This window comes from Maniola jurtina, chromosome 10 (assembly GCF_905333055.1).
Source record: "Maniola jurtina chromosome 10, ilManJurt1.1, whole genome shotgun sequence".
NCBI classification, from domain to species: domain Eukaryota; kingdom Metazoa; phylum Arthropoda; class Insecta; order Lepidoptera; family Nymphalidae; genus Maniola; species Maniola jurtina.
Window position 1 is genome coordinate 14704484 of NC_060038.1, and position 14349 is coordinate 14718832.

The following is a 14349-nucleotide window of genomic DNA, read 5'->3' on the forward strand; positions in this document are numbered from 1 at the left end:
ATTAATAATTTTTAAATGTAATAATTTTTACAGTCAAATTTGTCTATTTAATAGATATCATTTTCTGTCTTTTATTAACGACAAAGCTGCGTGAAATGAAACATGTAACGACTCTAGAGAAAAGGGATGCCAGCATAAAAAAATCTTTGGTATTGCCACTACAAATATTGTTGGCGCTCCCTATCGGTTGATGTACGAACTATATCAGTTCATACTTCCATAGTTTTGTTCGAAGCGAAAGCACCGTGTCTTGATTTGTGTACTCAGGAAAAATGGATTGAGTATTCTTTTAGCTTTCTTTGTTGTCTTTTAATAATGTGAATACAGTAAACGTACTTCCAATTAATATTATTGCCACAAAGAAATAACGTGTAACATTAGGGCACTACAAAGTTTAGCAAAATGGTGAGTCTGGGATTAGATACTTGATATAAAGCTATCCTTCGCTAAGCTAAGCACAGAGAAACGCTAAAGTGATTTCGTAGCTTGTTCAATAATTACTATCACAAACTCTAAGTGTGCGACTGTTATTGGACTTGAAATTTTTATGCAGGCTTAGATGCCCGGGTTAGCTAGGCCCTGCTATTTGGTTTGGTTTGGTGTAAGCAGTTGGGTGGATCTATATCATATTTCACAAGATTGAGGCCAGGAGCTGGCCTTTGCACAATAGATAGACAAACTAAACATGATTTTGGAATGTCTGTAGGTAGACTGCAGCAACATGAGGTTAACAACAAAAATTAATTTCTATAGTGAATATTTTTTATGTTAGACGCTGGGACTCCATGTATATTCATTGTAATGAATATACTAACTGTTAATCTGGGGTAGGTGTATTCTTTCTTCTTGGTTAAAGTACACTTATAGAAACTAGTGATTGTCATATTGTGCTCAACCAAAACAAATTCCATGCAACTAAGTTGGTTTTTTTGCTACTTAACTGGTGAGAGTTATGTTTTCTCAACAATCAAAAAATTCTCATCTAAAATTTAACAAACACCAATATTTTGCCACAAACTCAATTCAGTGAGAAACAGCAGTTGCCTAGTGCCATGTTGTTGGCAGACAATGTGCTGTTCTAAGACATAGTGAGGCGGCCGGGTACTATACTTCCAAACAATACATACATGCATACAGCATAATAAATTTTTCCAAATGATGATTTCTCTGTTAAATTTTTTTATTTTAAGACTAGGTTCAATATAAATGGTTGAAATGATAGTACTGCTTAACGTGATTCACTTCACCACTGCTCTAAATCCACTGAGATGTCACCATGTAGAGAGTTCACACTGTTTACTAACAATTTTCCAGATGCAATTCATGCTGCTGTTTAGCCGCCAGGGCAAGCTGCGGCTGCAGAAGTGGTATGTGGCGCACCCTGACAAGCTAAAGAAAAAGATCACGCGCGAGCTCATCACCACAGTGCTGGCGCGCAAGCCCAAGATGTGCTCCTTCCTCGAGTGGAAGGATGTCAAAGTGGTTTATAAGAGGTGATTATTTCTTGTTCTAGATCTAGATCTATAACTAAGCCAGATATTGATTTATCTCTTCATTATATATACTGTCAAACAATAAATATAGTAAATTATGTTTGTTGCATGTTTACTTAGTTATTCTGAAAGTTATGACCCTTGAAACATCTCTATTTTAAGCCAAATTTTGGCTTCTTGTGTAAATACATCATTTAAGAAACTACAAAATTGGCTCCCAAGGCAAACTTTACTTAATAACAATTTGCCTTCTCATTTCTAGTTTGAACTGCTAGCGCTAACACCCTTCCAGCATCAGTTTTCCCCTCCAATTATAATATAGGCACCTTCAAGTCAGGAGTGAATAGGCATCTTCTAGTTAAGCGCCCTCCATCTTAGACTGCATCATCACTTGCCACTAGGTCTGATTGCAGCCAAGTGCTAGCCTATAAATTAAAAAAAAACTCTGTTGCAGGTATGCGTCTCTGTACTTCTGCTGTGCTATGGAGCAGGAGGATAACGAGCTACTGACGCTGGAGCTCATACACCGCTATGTGGAGTTGCTCGACAAGTACTTTGGCAGTGTGAGTTTTTCTCATCCATGGTATTATCTTTGTTTGTAAACCTTGTAACTTTTATTTTAACTATGAGGGAATTCAGACAATATATACAATGTGTTTACTAAATCATATAACATGACAAATGAGGTATGTAGTACCAATGTAATGTATTTTTAGTGCCATACATTCCTTCATTGTTTCTGCTACTTGACAAATTTTCAAGCAGCCTTTGAGTTCATAAAAATTTTTCACAAGTTTATTTTTGCAGGGTTGTCACATCGGATAAACAAAATATTCTTTAAGCCCATGGATATCAGACTATGGTCATTTGTTTTTGGTACATCTACACTTTGGTCCTAACCTCAGCTTTCTGACATGTTACCAACATTGTCTAACACCTTGTATAATGAATAGAAAAGTATTTCAGCAAGCTATATAGAGTGATGTGTGTGCGCCGGCAGGTGTGCGAGCTGGACATCATCTTCAACTTCGAGAAGGCGTACTTCATCCTGGATGAGCTGGTGCTGGGCGGCGAGCTGCAGGAGACCAGCAAGAAGAACGTGCTCAAGGCCATCGCGGCGCAGGACCTGCTGCAGGAGGTCAGTAGCCAGGACAGCGAGCTGGTCTGAACACCACACACGCAACACGCTGACACCCCCTTCACATGCCATCAAAACACCTATTTATTTTGGGGTTCCGTAAATCCGAATTAAATAACCGGTAGTGCGCGTTGGAGATCAACACGTACTTTACGGTTTTTCGCAGGATATATCTTACCAAATACATACTAGCACAAATCTTGAGTAAAGAATCATTCACACGTGACTGCATAAAAACGTTCACAGTTTGAACCATGTGAATGATTCTATAGTCTCTGCGCCAATATTTATCTTGCAAATGAACCTGCGGTATTAATGCCGTGTGAACGGGGTCTAGCTACTCTTCCCTAACTCACTTAAAACATAAGAAAGTTTCTCCCAGAACAGCTGTCTCACTCCGACCAACAGAAAACTAAAGGTCTAAAACCCTTAGTTATTTAAGAAGGTCTATACAGATTAACATACACTTTATTGTACTTGTATGTCATGCTACTTGCCATTTTCCGTTTTCGCATTATATGTTCATATTTCATATATTTATTTATTTTAAGATTACTAAGAAAGTGAAACTATTTAGCTTATACCAAAAAACTTTCAAAATTATGCATTTCATTTGTTCTAAATGAATTTAAGGAGGGACCATTTTGATATATTGAAAAGTTTAATCAATATTTGAATGTTGTAAAAATATTTAAAAAGTTTTTTTTTTTTAAGAAAGCTGTTGCATGATCTTTGCATGTATTTGGACTAATATTTACTGATATCTAATATTGAGATTTGAGACTCTAACTTGGGAATTGAAAAATAAATTATTATTTTAAGAACAATAATATTTATCAAACATGCTCAAACGTTTTGTTTTTAGTATGCTTTATAGAATAGACAGACTATTAAAATTTTAATTTATTTACTAAAAATTCATATATAGTAAAATTGGTTAAATTTTTACTTTTTTTTCAACATTGTATATCTCAAGTAAATTAAAATAATTGAATTTAGTTCAGTTGCTTTATATATTTAGACAGCGGTCTTAAAACGTAAAAACTTAATTTAATAGTAATAGAGTGAAATTATTCACATTTTTATTAAAATACATTTCTCTATAGTTAATAATATTTGTAGTGTTCACTAACTAGTTTTTGGCTACAGTAATGACTTCTTATCAGAGGAGTAGCTAATAATGGATCAGTACGGAAAAAATTGATATTTTAACTTTAGTTTTAAATCTTGTACTAATTGTCACTGCTCGGGTTGTTTTGTAGTAATAGTTGAATTGAACTAAAGAGGCATTGTTATTACTAAGCGGACCAGTTTCATAGGACAGTGGCCTGAGTAGTGCCTTTTGATTATAATTATTGTACTAGTGTGGTAAAATGCATATAGACATTTGTCACAGTGGCGATGGATAGTGTAGTCTACTCACCTGCTCTTGTGTCATTTAATGTAAGGAGCACCGCCTTATATAGATCGTAAAAGATGGCACATAAAATTACAAATAAGACATATCTAAATACATAAATTTTTGGGAGTTTTCGAAAAATAAATATCACTTAGGTTTATTACAATTTAGGCGAATCAAAAGTAGTTGCTGATTGCGAGGCAATCCGTACTATAAAGTGAAATTATGTCTTACATATCTTTAATTATCGAACTTTACATATCAGCTGTTATGATGAGTCTACTTTTAGATGGTGAAATAAAAGAACTGTACAATATCTAGTTTAACCAGTATATTTTTTAATTCATTAAAGCGATTTTTTAAAATTTTAAATAGCACACAGTAGTAAAAATATGTATGAGTATGTACTCAGATAATTTTAACGAAATGGTAAGTGTAACTTATGTTGATAACATATTAGCTATAATTTAATCTATTCAATCAAATTATTTATGCATCTTTTGTTACAAAGATAAACTTTATTTTATTGCACTTTGCTTCACCATCCAAAAGAAAGTCAAATTATTAAGAATAAATATTTTGTATTTCTTAACTTCTTCACTGCCGTGGTTTTGAATGATGATTTTAAACGTGATCGGCCAAAGCTCAATAGTATTGTCCTCTAGCTTCCTTCTGTGGCTCTGTGGCACTGCACTCTGCTAATATTCCCTGTTTTGGTGTGATGTGTGCATGCTCTCCGTCAGGACCTGAACGACGGGCTGTTACACTGATGACAACTAACCAGATAACGTTCGCCAAACAATATTTATTATACATATGTATATTGTATATGACACATATAAACACTTTTACATAAAATATCATATATTATGTTGGTTGCAGCTAATCAATTTCCCAAAAACTCTAAAGAAGAAACAGTAATATTTCTAAATATTATACATTAAAAAAAATTGTTACTTCAAGTCGGATTAAACTAATACGACTATATCTATCTAATCTAATTATTAATCTCTTTTTCTGTGCCATTGTAGAGTAAAAATATAATTTAAAATTTTACCTTTCCTGTTTGTTATTATTTGAATTCAAATAAGTTATATTTTTATACATAATATTTCGTTCTGTACTCGCAAATATGTACTGACTATGAAAGTCGCGACGATATTTAAAATATGTGGAAGAGTTTATGTGCAACTTACGTCAAATATTTATATTTTTTATTATATTCTGTAGCTAGACTATGTATTCTGAGCTGATTATTATTTACTGCATGCCAGCTATGTATATCTTCACTAACGTTCACAATCTTCTAGCGTGTAGATTTTTACTGTTTTGATTTTTATTTCGTTTTAAACATTTTTGATAATTTATTTTTAACGTATATTTTAGTATCGATCATCGCAAGTAAATAATTATCACAATACACATTTAATGTTTGATTACCAAAATAGACATAACTACATACATAACAGAGTCAGTTCGTTTGTAGTTTGTAGTATAATATGACTTCGAAATATTTTATCTCGAAGACATTATTAAAATTATTAGTTGTTATTTCTTATTTTTAATAAAATAATAAAGGTAAAATTAACTACTGATTGAAAGTTAATAAATAAATTTTATTTATATTTTTTGTAAACTAGTTTTAAACGTTTAAATATAATCGAGCTTAAATTAGAAAGTTTTAACCATTGTGTATGAGTAAGTAGGTAATTTGCTGCTATCATATTTGAATTGATTGTATTATCACTATCCAGTATATGTTGGGCTTAATGATCAGCTTTGTATTTATGTAGCTTAGAATTTAATTATTGTAACGTGGACATTGCTTTATAGAATACGATTAAAGCATTAATAAAAGGTCGTCGAAAAAGAGCTGGTTTCAAGCTACAATCTTATATTTCCTTTTTCAAAAGGAGTTTTACAAAGTAGTCAAGTCTTGAATATTTTAGATTGGTATTCGCGCCTGAATTAGCGTTTCAAGACCCAAATTTTTGCATCGAAGTACGATTTTTTCTGAATTTTCATACGTAGCTTCTTTTAGGCGATCTATAAATTTTGCTTCATAATTTTGTCACGTGAGAAAAATTCAACGAAATAACGTTTTCTTACGTAGAGCAGTGTCCGTTTTTTATTTGTAAGGTATGGCTGTCCGTGCATTGACTGTAATTGATGTTTAAATACATTGGTTTTTAACTAAAACTACTGTTTTCTTGCATGGCTCCACTCCGTAACCTCACACCATGGCATGAGTACGTTTCTGTTAACCTATTAACTTCGAAATCCTTAATTAACATTGAAACATGTCATTCAAATCGTAACACTCATAATTGCATTTTGTGACTAAATAAAATGAAGAGGAATCAAATTTGATGTCACAATTTTATGTGTAATTGTGATTTCATTGTCATTAAATACAGGGCCTCATGTTTGACTAAACAAATGCTTCACTGCAGTTAAATCTGTTTGATTAATATAAATGACGTGACTTTTCAAATCTCGACATTCCCATACGTAATATTGACATTCCTTACAAGTTCTAGTGAATAGTTTCATGCAAAATTAAAAAAAAATTCATTTGAGGTGGATAGTTGACATGTTATTTTATTTGAAGTAACTTATTTCTATCTAAATTATCTCTTAGTAAATCAATAATTAATGGTAACTCCACAATAATAATTACTAACTCTCTTAATTTACTTTATTTTTAGACAATCATAGATTTCTAACAGTAAGTTTCATAATTTTTACTACTCTCATGCTATGGTAATCCCATCATGTAATATAGGTTGACGAATCATTTCATGGGAGTGGGAAATCATTTCGACATTATTGTATGCTGTGTGCTTGAGGTGTGGGCTAACATATACTTACAAAAAAGCAAGCATGCGAATACGTAGGTAACTGTCTAATATGACGCTTGGCTATTAGTAAGTATAAAATCAGCCTCGGATTTTTCGCATTTTAAAATATTTGAAGAGTGTGGATATTTTCCTTTTAATATACGCTAAGTAACAATGCTGCGGTAGGCCGTAACAATAATGCCAATATGGTTTTGTCTGTTGCATTTTATATCTTGGCGAGAAGGACATAGCAAGAATACCATACAATAAATAGGTACGAACGAATAAATTCTTGGCTATGCCTATTATGTAGATCTCTGGTAGGAACAAACAAATATATGTACTTGAAAATATAAAGGTGAGATGAGTATGTTAAAGTTAACGAATGCCTTACGTTGGTGGGACGATGTACAATAGGACGAAGCAGTCGACGGAGCGCTGCGTGAGGTGGGCCTCCTCTGAGCCCTGCCCCCGGCTGACCCCTGCCAGGAGCCTCCCTGAGTATTCTACGAGTCAGCGACCCTAACTTGCGTAAAAGTGTTATTTTTTTGCTAATGGTACTAAATTATTAGGTTATATATCTGTTAACATATATTTTACGTGCACATTGAACTCGTGAAAAGTACATGAGTAAAGCAAAATAATTAATTCAGTAATGCTGTCAAAATTTAAGCAGATAAAGTCCATATGTGCACACTTCAAAATGCGTGAAGTTACTGCTCAGCATTATAATATAATGCATTCCGCATGACCATTTATTTACGCATGCAATTCAATGCGGTGATTTTCAGCTGAGACTTGGATGACATCACACCTATTTAATACCTATTGAAATACTATCCTGACAATAGTGAACAGGTTAAACGTTACAAGACAACGTAAATAGGCGTAAACGTAAAATTTGATTTTGGAATAGTGAATAATTATAGCGAATTAAGAAGCAATAACATTTTAACAATAAATATTTATTTGAAAAGTGGCATTAAATGTTTGATGTTCGTGTATTAGCTGTAGAATAATTTGAATTAAGATATCCAGTAATATAACATAATAGAGAAGCATCGATATTATGCTATGTGCTTGTACGAGTATTTGATCTTAAAATGAGAACTAAATACTACGTTATTTTGCAGTGATTGGACAACTCTTTGCGAAACTTTTACTCATTATTTTTCTTTACTCTGGCAAGTGGCAATATAATAACAGATGTATAATCTAGGGTAAAAGTGTACATTTTGTTTTACTACTACAGTATTTAAACGGTGCGTTATTTTTCCTATGAATAGATTTTACTTTAGTATAGTTTTACAAAATTTTATATGAAAATTTGTAATATTTTATGCCAAAGCACATTCAGATTATTTATTCAAACTTTGTTCAAACCATTCCTAACTAATATTTTATCGACAGTGGATTCACATTTTTTAACTAAAATACAATTTGACAATACCTGTAAAATAAAAGTAAACCTACCAAGTAATAGTTTGTTAATTTAAAGTTATGTAGATTCCTTAATATGTTTATTTTGAAGAATTGTAGTCAACGTTATTTTTAACCGCCGAAGAAAAAAAAAAGAAGCGTTATACTCATATGTTTCACTGTTTTGTCAGTCTATCTGTGGCATTGTAATGCTTGAACTGATAAAACTTATTGAATGTTTAATTGAAATGGTTCTCCAATCCAATGGTGGTCTAATCCTGATGACACTAAAATAATACGGTATCCTTGATCTGATGCTGCAACCAGCGCAATCTACAGACAATTCAATTCCTCGACAACTTGCAGCAGATGCGTTTGGGAAATGAAATCAAAATCAGGTCAAAAATCAATAAGACTTGGCCTCGATAATTAATCACCAGGGTATGGTCAGGATCAGGGATGATGGAGGAGGAAGTTAGTTACAGGATCTTGACTCTGTTAAACGTAGACCACCCACCTAATTTGAACTCGTTGGATTTGCCTCCAAGACAAGCTGGTGGACACAGTGATCAAGGTCTGATGTTGGGCAAGAAGATGATGGGATGCAATCCGCCCTGATGTAGGTGACTTAAATTCGCTTAAATGACTTAAATACACTCGTTTACAAACCGTTTTGGATATGACAATTCAAAAAATATATTTAGTAAAAAAACTGTTAATTATAATAAAAGTTACTAAAATGGCAGTAAAATATAGTAATAATGATTAATAAGTAAAAAGATAGTAAAAGTTTAGTAATAATAAGTAAATAATTAATCAGTAATGACTTAATGAGTAAAGTGATTTTTTAGTAATTAATTATTTACCTACTATTAGTTGCCTTAAAATTCTCTTGTTAATTTTGTTTATTTTAAAATCTTTATTTTTGTTAATTTTAATTTAATTTGCTACAACGAATTTATGTTAAAAACAAATTATTTAATTTTTATTTATCTTGTTATGTTTAAAAAGTATTATGTGTCAACTTTTATAGTTATAATTAATAATAAATAATCTAACATTAAAAGTTTTAGATACGTAAATATAGGTAAGTACATATTTTCAACAAGTTGGTAAGTATAAAATAAGAACCTAATTAAAAAAAAAACATACTATTGATAAAGATTTCTTGTAAGTACTTAAATTCCTATTGAATTGTGTATTTTAATATCATATTACATATTCTGTCTTTAGAAATTATGTCTGTCTTTTTAAAAATAAGTACCTAAGTAAGTACCTACATATTTATCAAAAGATAATATTTCTAGCTCTGATAAGTAGGAAGGTGTGTAATGTTTTTAATTCCTTTTTCGAATACAATGATATTTTGATATGGTGATTGCATTTATTTTCGAAAATTTTAACCTAAGCCTATCTAGCATAATATATTTTAGAAGTAGGTAGATACAGCTGATTTCGATTAGTCGCGCCGTGCAGTTTCCATTTAAAAAAAATGAGTTGCAATACCCGGCAGGAAATATTGTACATCGACCTTTAGAAAGAGATAGCGGTTTCGTAGAGCGTTGTCTCTATCGTTGAGACCGACACAACGTCACATAGGTATGAGTGATAGAGATAACGCTCTATGAAGCCGAACTCCTTTTCTAAAGGCCGGTGCCGGCTACCCTACCACCGAGTAATCTATTGTGTACAAATCGCCACATTTTGCACTTTTTCGTCGTGTACGGATGGAACTATAATGACCTGTTTAGAATCTTGAGTACCTACTGTACCTACAAGTACTTGTAATTACAATCCGGGTATCTTTAAAACAAGAGTGAATAGGCACCTTCTAGGTAAACGCGTCTCATCTTAGACCGCATCATCAGTTTCCATCAGGTGTGATTGTGGTCAAGCGCATGCCTATAATGAATTTAAAAAAAAAAATGTGGTGCATATGGTGCTTGCTGCTATAGATAAGCCTTTGGATGTATTAGGATTAGTTCGCACTGCGGAATATTCCCGCGCGATAATTTTCAAAAACCACGAGGAGTTATCAGGTCCCTACACCTGGGGCTTGTCTCAGTTTACGATATCAGTTTAATATTAGCAATATGGTACACTGGTATTATATTGAGGAATAATTTCTAATCATTAACATTAAAGACCTACCTACTTTTAATTAGATCCAGCTAAACCATGAAATATAAGATAATTTCTAAATTTATTTAGGTACCTAAGTATATCATAGGTAAGTATAATATTCATACAAATTACTTATTGATGTTTATATTTTTATGCCAGCCCTTTTTACATTTTTTATGAGCCATTTTATAAATTATCTATTTTATTTCTCGTTAATTTATAAAGCCTACTTAGCTGTGAAGGTTTTCCTTCTATCCAAAAACTCAACCCGATTTATTGCAAGATTTTATTTTACTATGTCAGCGTGATTAATATTTATGCCAAATTAGTTTTCTATACTTAACTAATAGTCTCGGCCTAAGCCGTGGACAGACGGACATGGTAAAACTGTAACGATACGGGACCCTAACAAACCAGTACTTTTACCCGACTGCTGCAAAGCCAAAAGGAAGGGTTATGATTTTAGTAGTCTATGTATGTATGTATGTATGTATGTGTGTTTGTATCCAGATTCTGTGTGTTCCACCGTGGCGCCTAAACTACTAGGCCGATTTTGATGAATGAGGTGTCAATTGATTCGTTGTAAAGGTCCGGGTGGCATAGGCTACATTTTATACGATAAAAATTACCTAACGGATGTTACATCAAAAAAGTGGGGGTCTCCAAAAAAAATTTTTTTTGCTACCTATTATATCGAGTGGGATGTCAGATGAAAAAGGAGAAAATTCTGAGTTCATGAATGTAATGTACTACAACATTAAAATATACCAAACGACAGAAAATCAATTTTAGTAGGTATAATATTTCAGTGTTTATTAAGACGATCGCAGTCGGGTTTTAGTTTTCAACTTTATCTTGTTTGTATACCGAAAAGCGATAGGTCGGCTAACACGGCCACGAGCGACACTGGCTCAGTGATGACCCTTGTTGCAGGAGGAGACTCCGCAGGGCTTCTTCGAGGACCACGGCCTCGGCTAAACCTGCCGACCCCGGCGAAGTGAATAGCTAGTTTAGTGATACTGCTTAGAGGCAAGGAATACGGACTTTTTTTAAATGACTATAGAGCTCTGAGTTTTAAGTCTTATAGTATTCTGTGATTCCACGAATAAGCCACTGTGCGGCGATTTTAAACGGTGCACATTAGCCCCTGAACTCAAGGCAAGTTGCACTACAGAAAGTAATCGTTAACTTAAACTAGGAAGAAACGTGGGTTACAAAAGACAAGTGGTAAAACATTAAAGAACCCTGACTTACACAACCCAAAAATACTTTTTTTTTGGTGGCCAAAGTTAACGGCAACCGCCTGTTGTACAACAACTAGCCCGATAGTTTAAGACTATGAAATTTAGAAAATTTGAGCAAACAAAGCAAATAAAGTTAGATATTCTTGAAACAAAAGTTTATCTAAATAATAACTAGGTCTGTATTCTTTTCCTCTTAAGTAAAATTTTGATATTCTACACTTTCAACCCTACGTTTTATGCATTCATGTTCTGTTTATATTTTGACAAATGTCCAGTCTACAAAGATCTATCAATTTTAACTATACAGTTGTTTATACTATAAGTTCATTAAAATTATATAAATGTACTTAATGCAAAATTGTCCCAATGTATCAATATGCACTTAAATTAACTAAAGTTATATTTTGCGTAGTCCAAAAAATGTTTAGTGTATTAATTAAGATCATTAGTTACTAAGCGATAGGTAAGTCATATTGTGATTCTAATTCTGTTGTTCACAAAACTGAATTTTATTTATTTTAGTCCTGTGTATTTTACCAAAACTAAATCTAATATTATGGTACTAGTTTTTAATTTTGGTTTGAATCGCTTTGGAAACTAACTAATTTTATAAACTTAGATTTTAGTAAACTTTGGCATTAGATGTGCCAAAAATTACCAACAAGTTAAGTTTGTTTACTTACTTAGTTTTTAAGTACCTACCTAATTTGGATATGTGAATTTTTTTAGAACTTAAAATTTCATACGTTCTCAGAGAAGTTTTAGTTTTGTTTACCACAGAATTAGTGTTTACTTTCGCATAATTCCACACGCTTGTTCTATTGTTATAATATCATGATACTTAAGTACTTAAGTTTTATTGTTATAATATTTTATAAAATGACGGCAGCTTTATTATTATTCCTGCTTAGTGCTAGGCACTCTGGTTTGTACTTATTGGTCCTGGATGAATACTTATCTCCTGTTTGAAACAATCAAATTCTTAGGCAATCACTGACTGGTTCTGTTGCCCACAATCTCTAAACTAAAAAAAATTCAAGTCAGAATCCCTGTCCCTTTCATAACGCTCCCTGTGGAAAAGGATAGCTCTAGATTTAGACTTGTCAATTTAGTTGAGTGAGATTGTGTACGAATTTCCATTATTCACCTTGTTTTGATTCAAGGTAAACTAAATATCCGTTTACATAATGACGCAAAATGGTTAGTTAAATTTTTAGTTTTTAGGTCTCCTTACATTCCTCTATGCATTAGCTGTAAATCCTTTGTAGGATTTAGGAAGTGCCAAATGCCACTTTATATTTCCACTATTGAAATTAGAAATACAGGTGTTTTATTCTTTACAATTTTAAAATTCTAGTTGAATTGTACAAAAATCTTTAGAGGAAACCTAATTCCACAGCTCAAAAACTATTGCCATCCTTTTCACAATATTCTCTGCGGAAAAAGACATTATTTTTACTATTTTTACTCTTGTCAATTTTAACTAAGATTTGTGATGGGCCATAGCAGACATGCTTTTAGCATCAGTGTAATTTAATTTTGCTCGATGAACTCTTCACTCTGCACACACAATCTCGAGTTGCAGCAAAGAGGTCGATTTTATTATTTCAATACAGGGATCGAAAGCAGAAAGTCTGCTAAGCACGATCACTGATGCTAAAAGGAACGTGTCTGCTATGGCTCTATTTAGACATCTATTTACTACAACCTACATAGAATTGTTGAAAATGCTGTTTATTGTTATACAATCTGTTTCACTGTAACATACCTACTCGTACATAGACGTAGAATTCGTCGGAATGATACTATGCAGTATTAACTTTACTGCAGTTTCAGATTTTCTCATATCTAATTCCATATCGCAGATAAGACTTAATGAAACAATAAGATAGGTATTGTGTTTATCATGGGCCTAATTTACCTTGTCTTGTATATGTATGAAGGTAAAATTGCATAAATTAGATTAACTATTTTTAAATAAATAAATTATTAAGTATTTGCTGTTTTTTTCATAATCCTTGCGTTGCTCAAGCCAGTATCTATGCCTCCATTAACAGGTTAGGAAAGGCATTCCGAACCAGTGGTAAATGCATTTGACGATTCAAAATTAGGTACCTATTTGTAAAGTTCAATTGAAAAAAGAAATCATTTAGCTTCTAATGATGATCAAAGTTTAACCCTAACGTAACATTAACCGCCTGTCATGCAAGTGGACCTGAGACGAACACTACCTTTGTATTAGGGCATATGTACACTATCAATATTAAATACCTACTTATTGCTATCCCACTTCGACTCGCAAATTAGAGCGAGAAGCTCGGACACTACTAGGTAATGGGGACCAACCTCTCGCTGCAATTTGAATAAAATACTCCTAATACCTATAATGCGTAAAGTATGCGTTCTCATGTGCCATTTTTAACTTTGTGCCAAATATCACAGTATGATTTTAGTTCTTATTTTAAAAGTGGACTGCACTTTTGAGATGACAGTTGACCCATAGAGATAAAATGGCGCGTGAGAACTTATTTTATACTGACCATATTATCTACTTATAGGTATGAGGGAGGAGTGTTATATCCATAGGTACCTATAATTATAATATAGATTCATGGTCCTAGGTATAGACGGACGGTATTGTCTATGGAACTACCATAGAGTAAAAATAAAGTAGGTAAACTGTAGGTACTAG

At 32.8% G+C, this 14349-nt stretch overlaps 1 protein-coding gene across 3 annotated transcripts; it reads left to right on the forward strand.

Annotated features, from left to right (window-relative positions):
* The first annotated feature begins 252 nt into the window (after window positions 1–252).
* LOC123868782 (AP-1 complex subunit sigma-2) lies at window positions 253–13655 on the forward strand. Of its 3 annotated transcripts, none has more exons than XM_045911393.1 (5): window positions 253–405; window positions 1315–1493; window positions 1948–2056; window positions 2494–2631; window positions 11347–13655. In XM_045911393.1, the coding sequence occupies exons 1-5, from the start codon at window positions 403–405 to the stop codon at window positions 11389–11391; spliced, it is 474 nt and encodes a 157-aa protein (XP_045767349.1). In that variant the 5' UTR covers window positions 253–402; the 3' UTR covers window positions 11392–13655. The 3 variants fall into 3 exon arrangements, with proteins under 3 accessions (XP_045767349.1, XP_045767348.1, XP_045767350.1); XM_045911392.1 differs by lacking the exon at window positions 11347–13655 and adding an exon at window positions 7288–8668; XM_045911394.1 differs by lacking the exon at window positions 11347–13655 and adding an exon at window positions 4774–6229.
* Window positions 13656–14349: the final 694 nt, after the last annotated feature.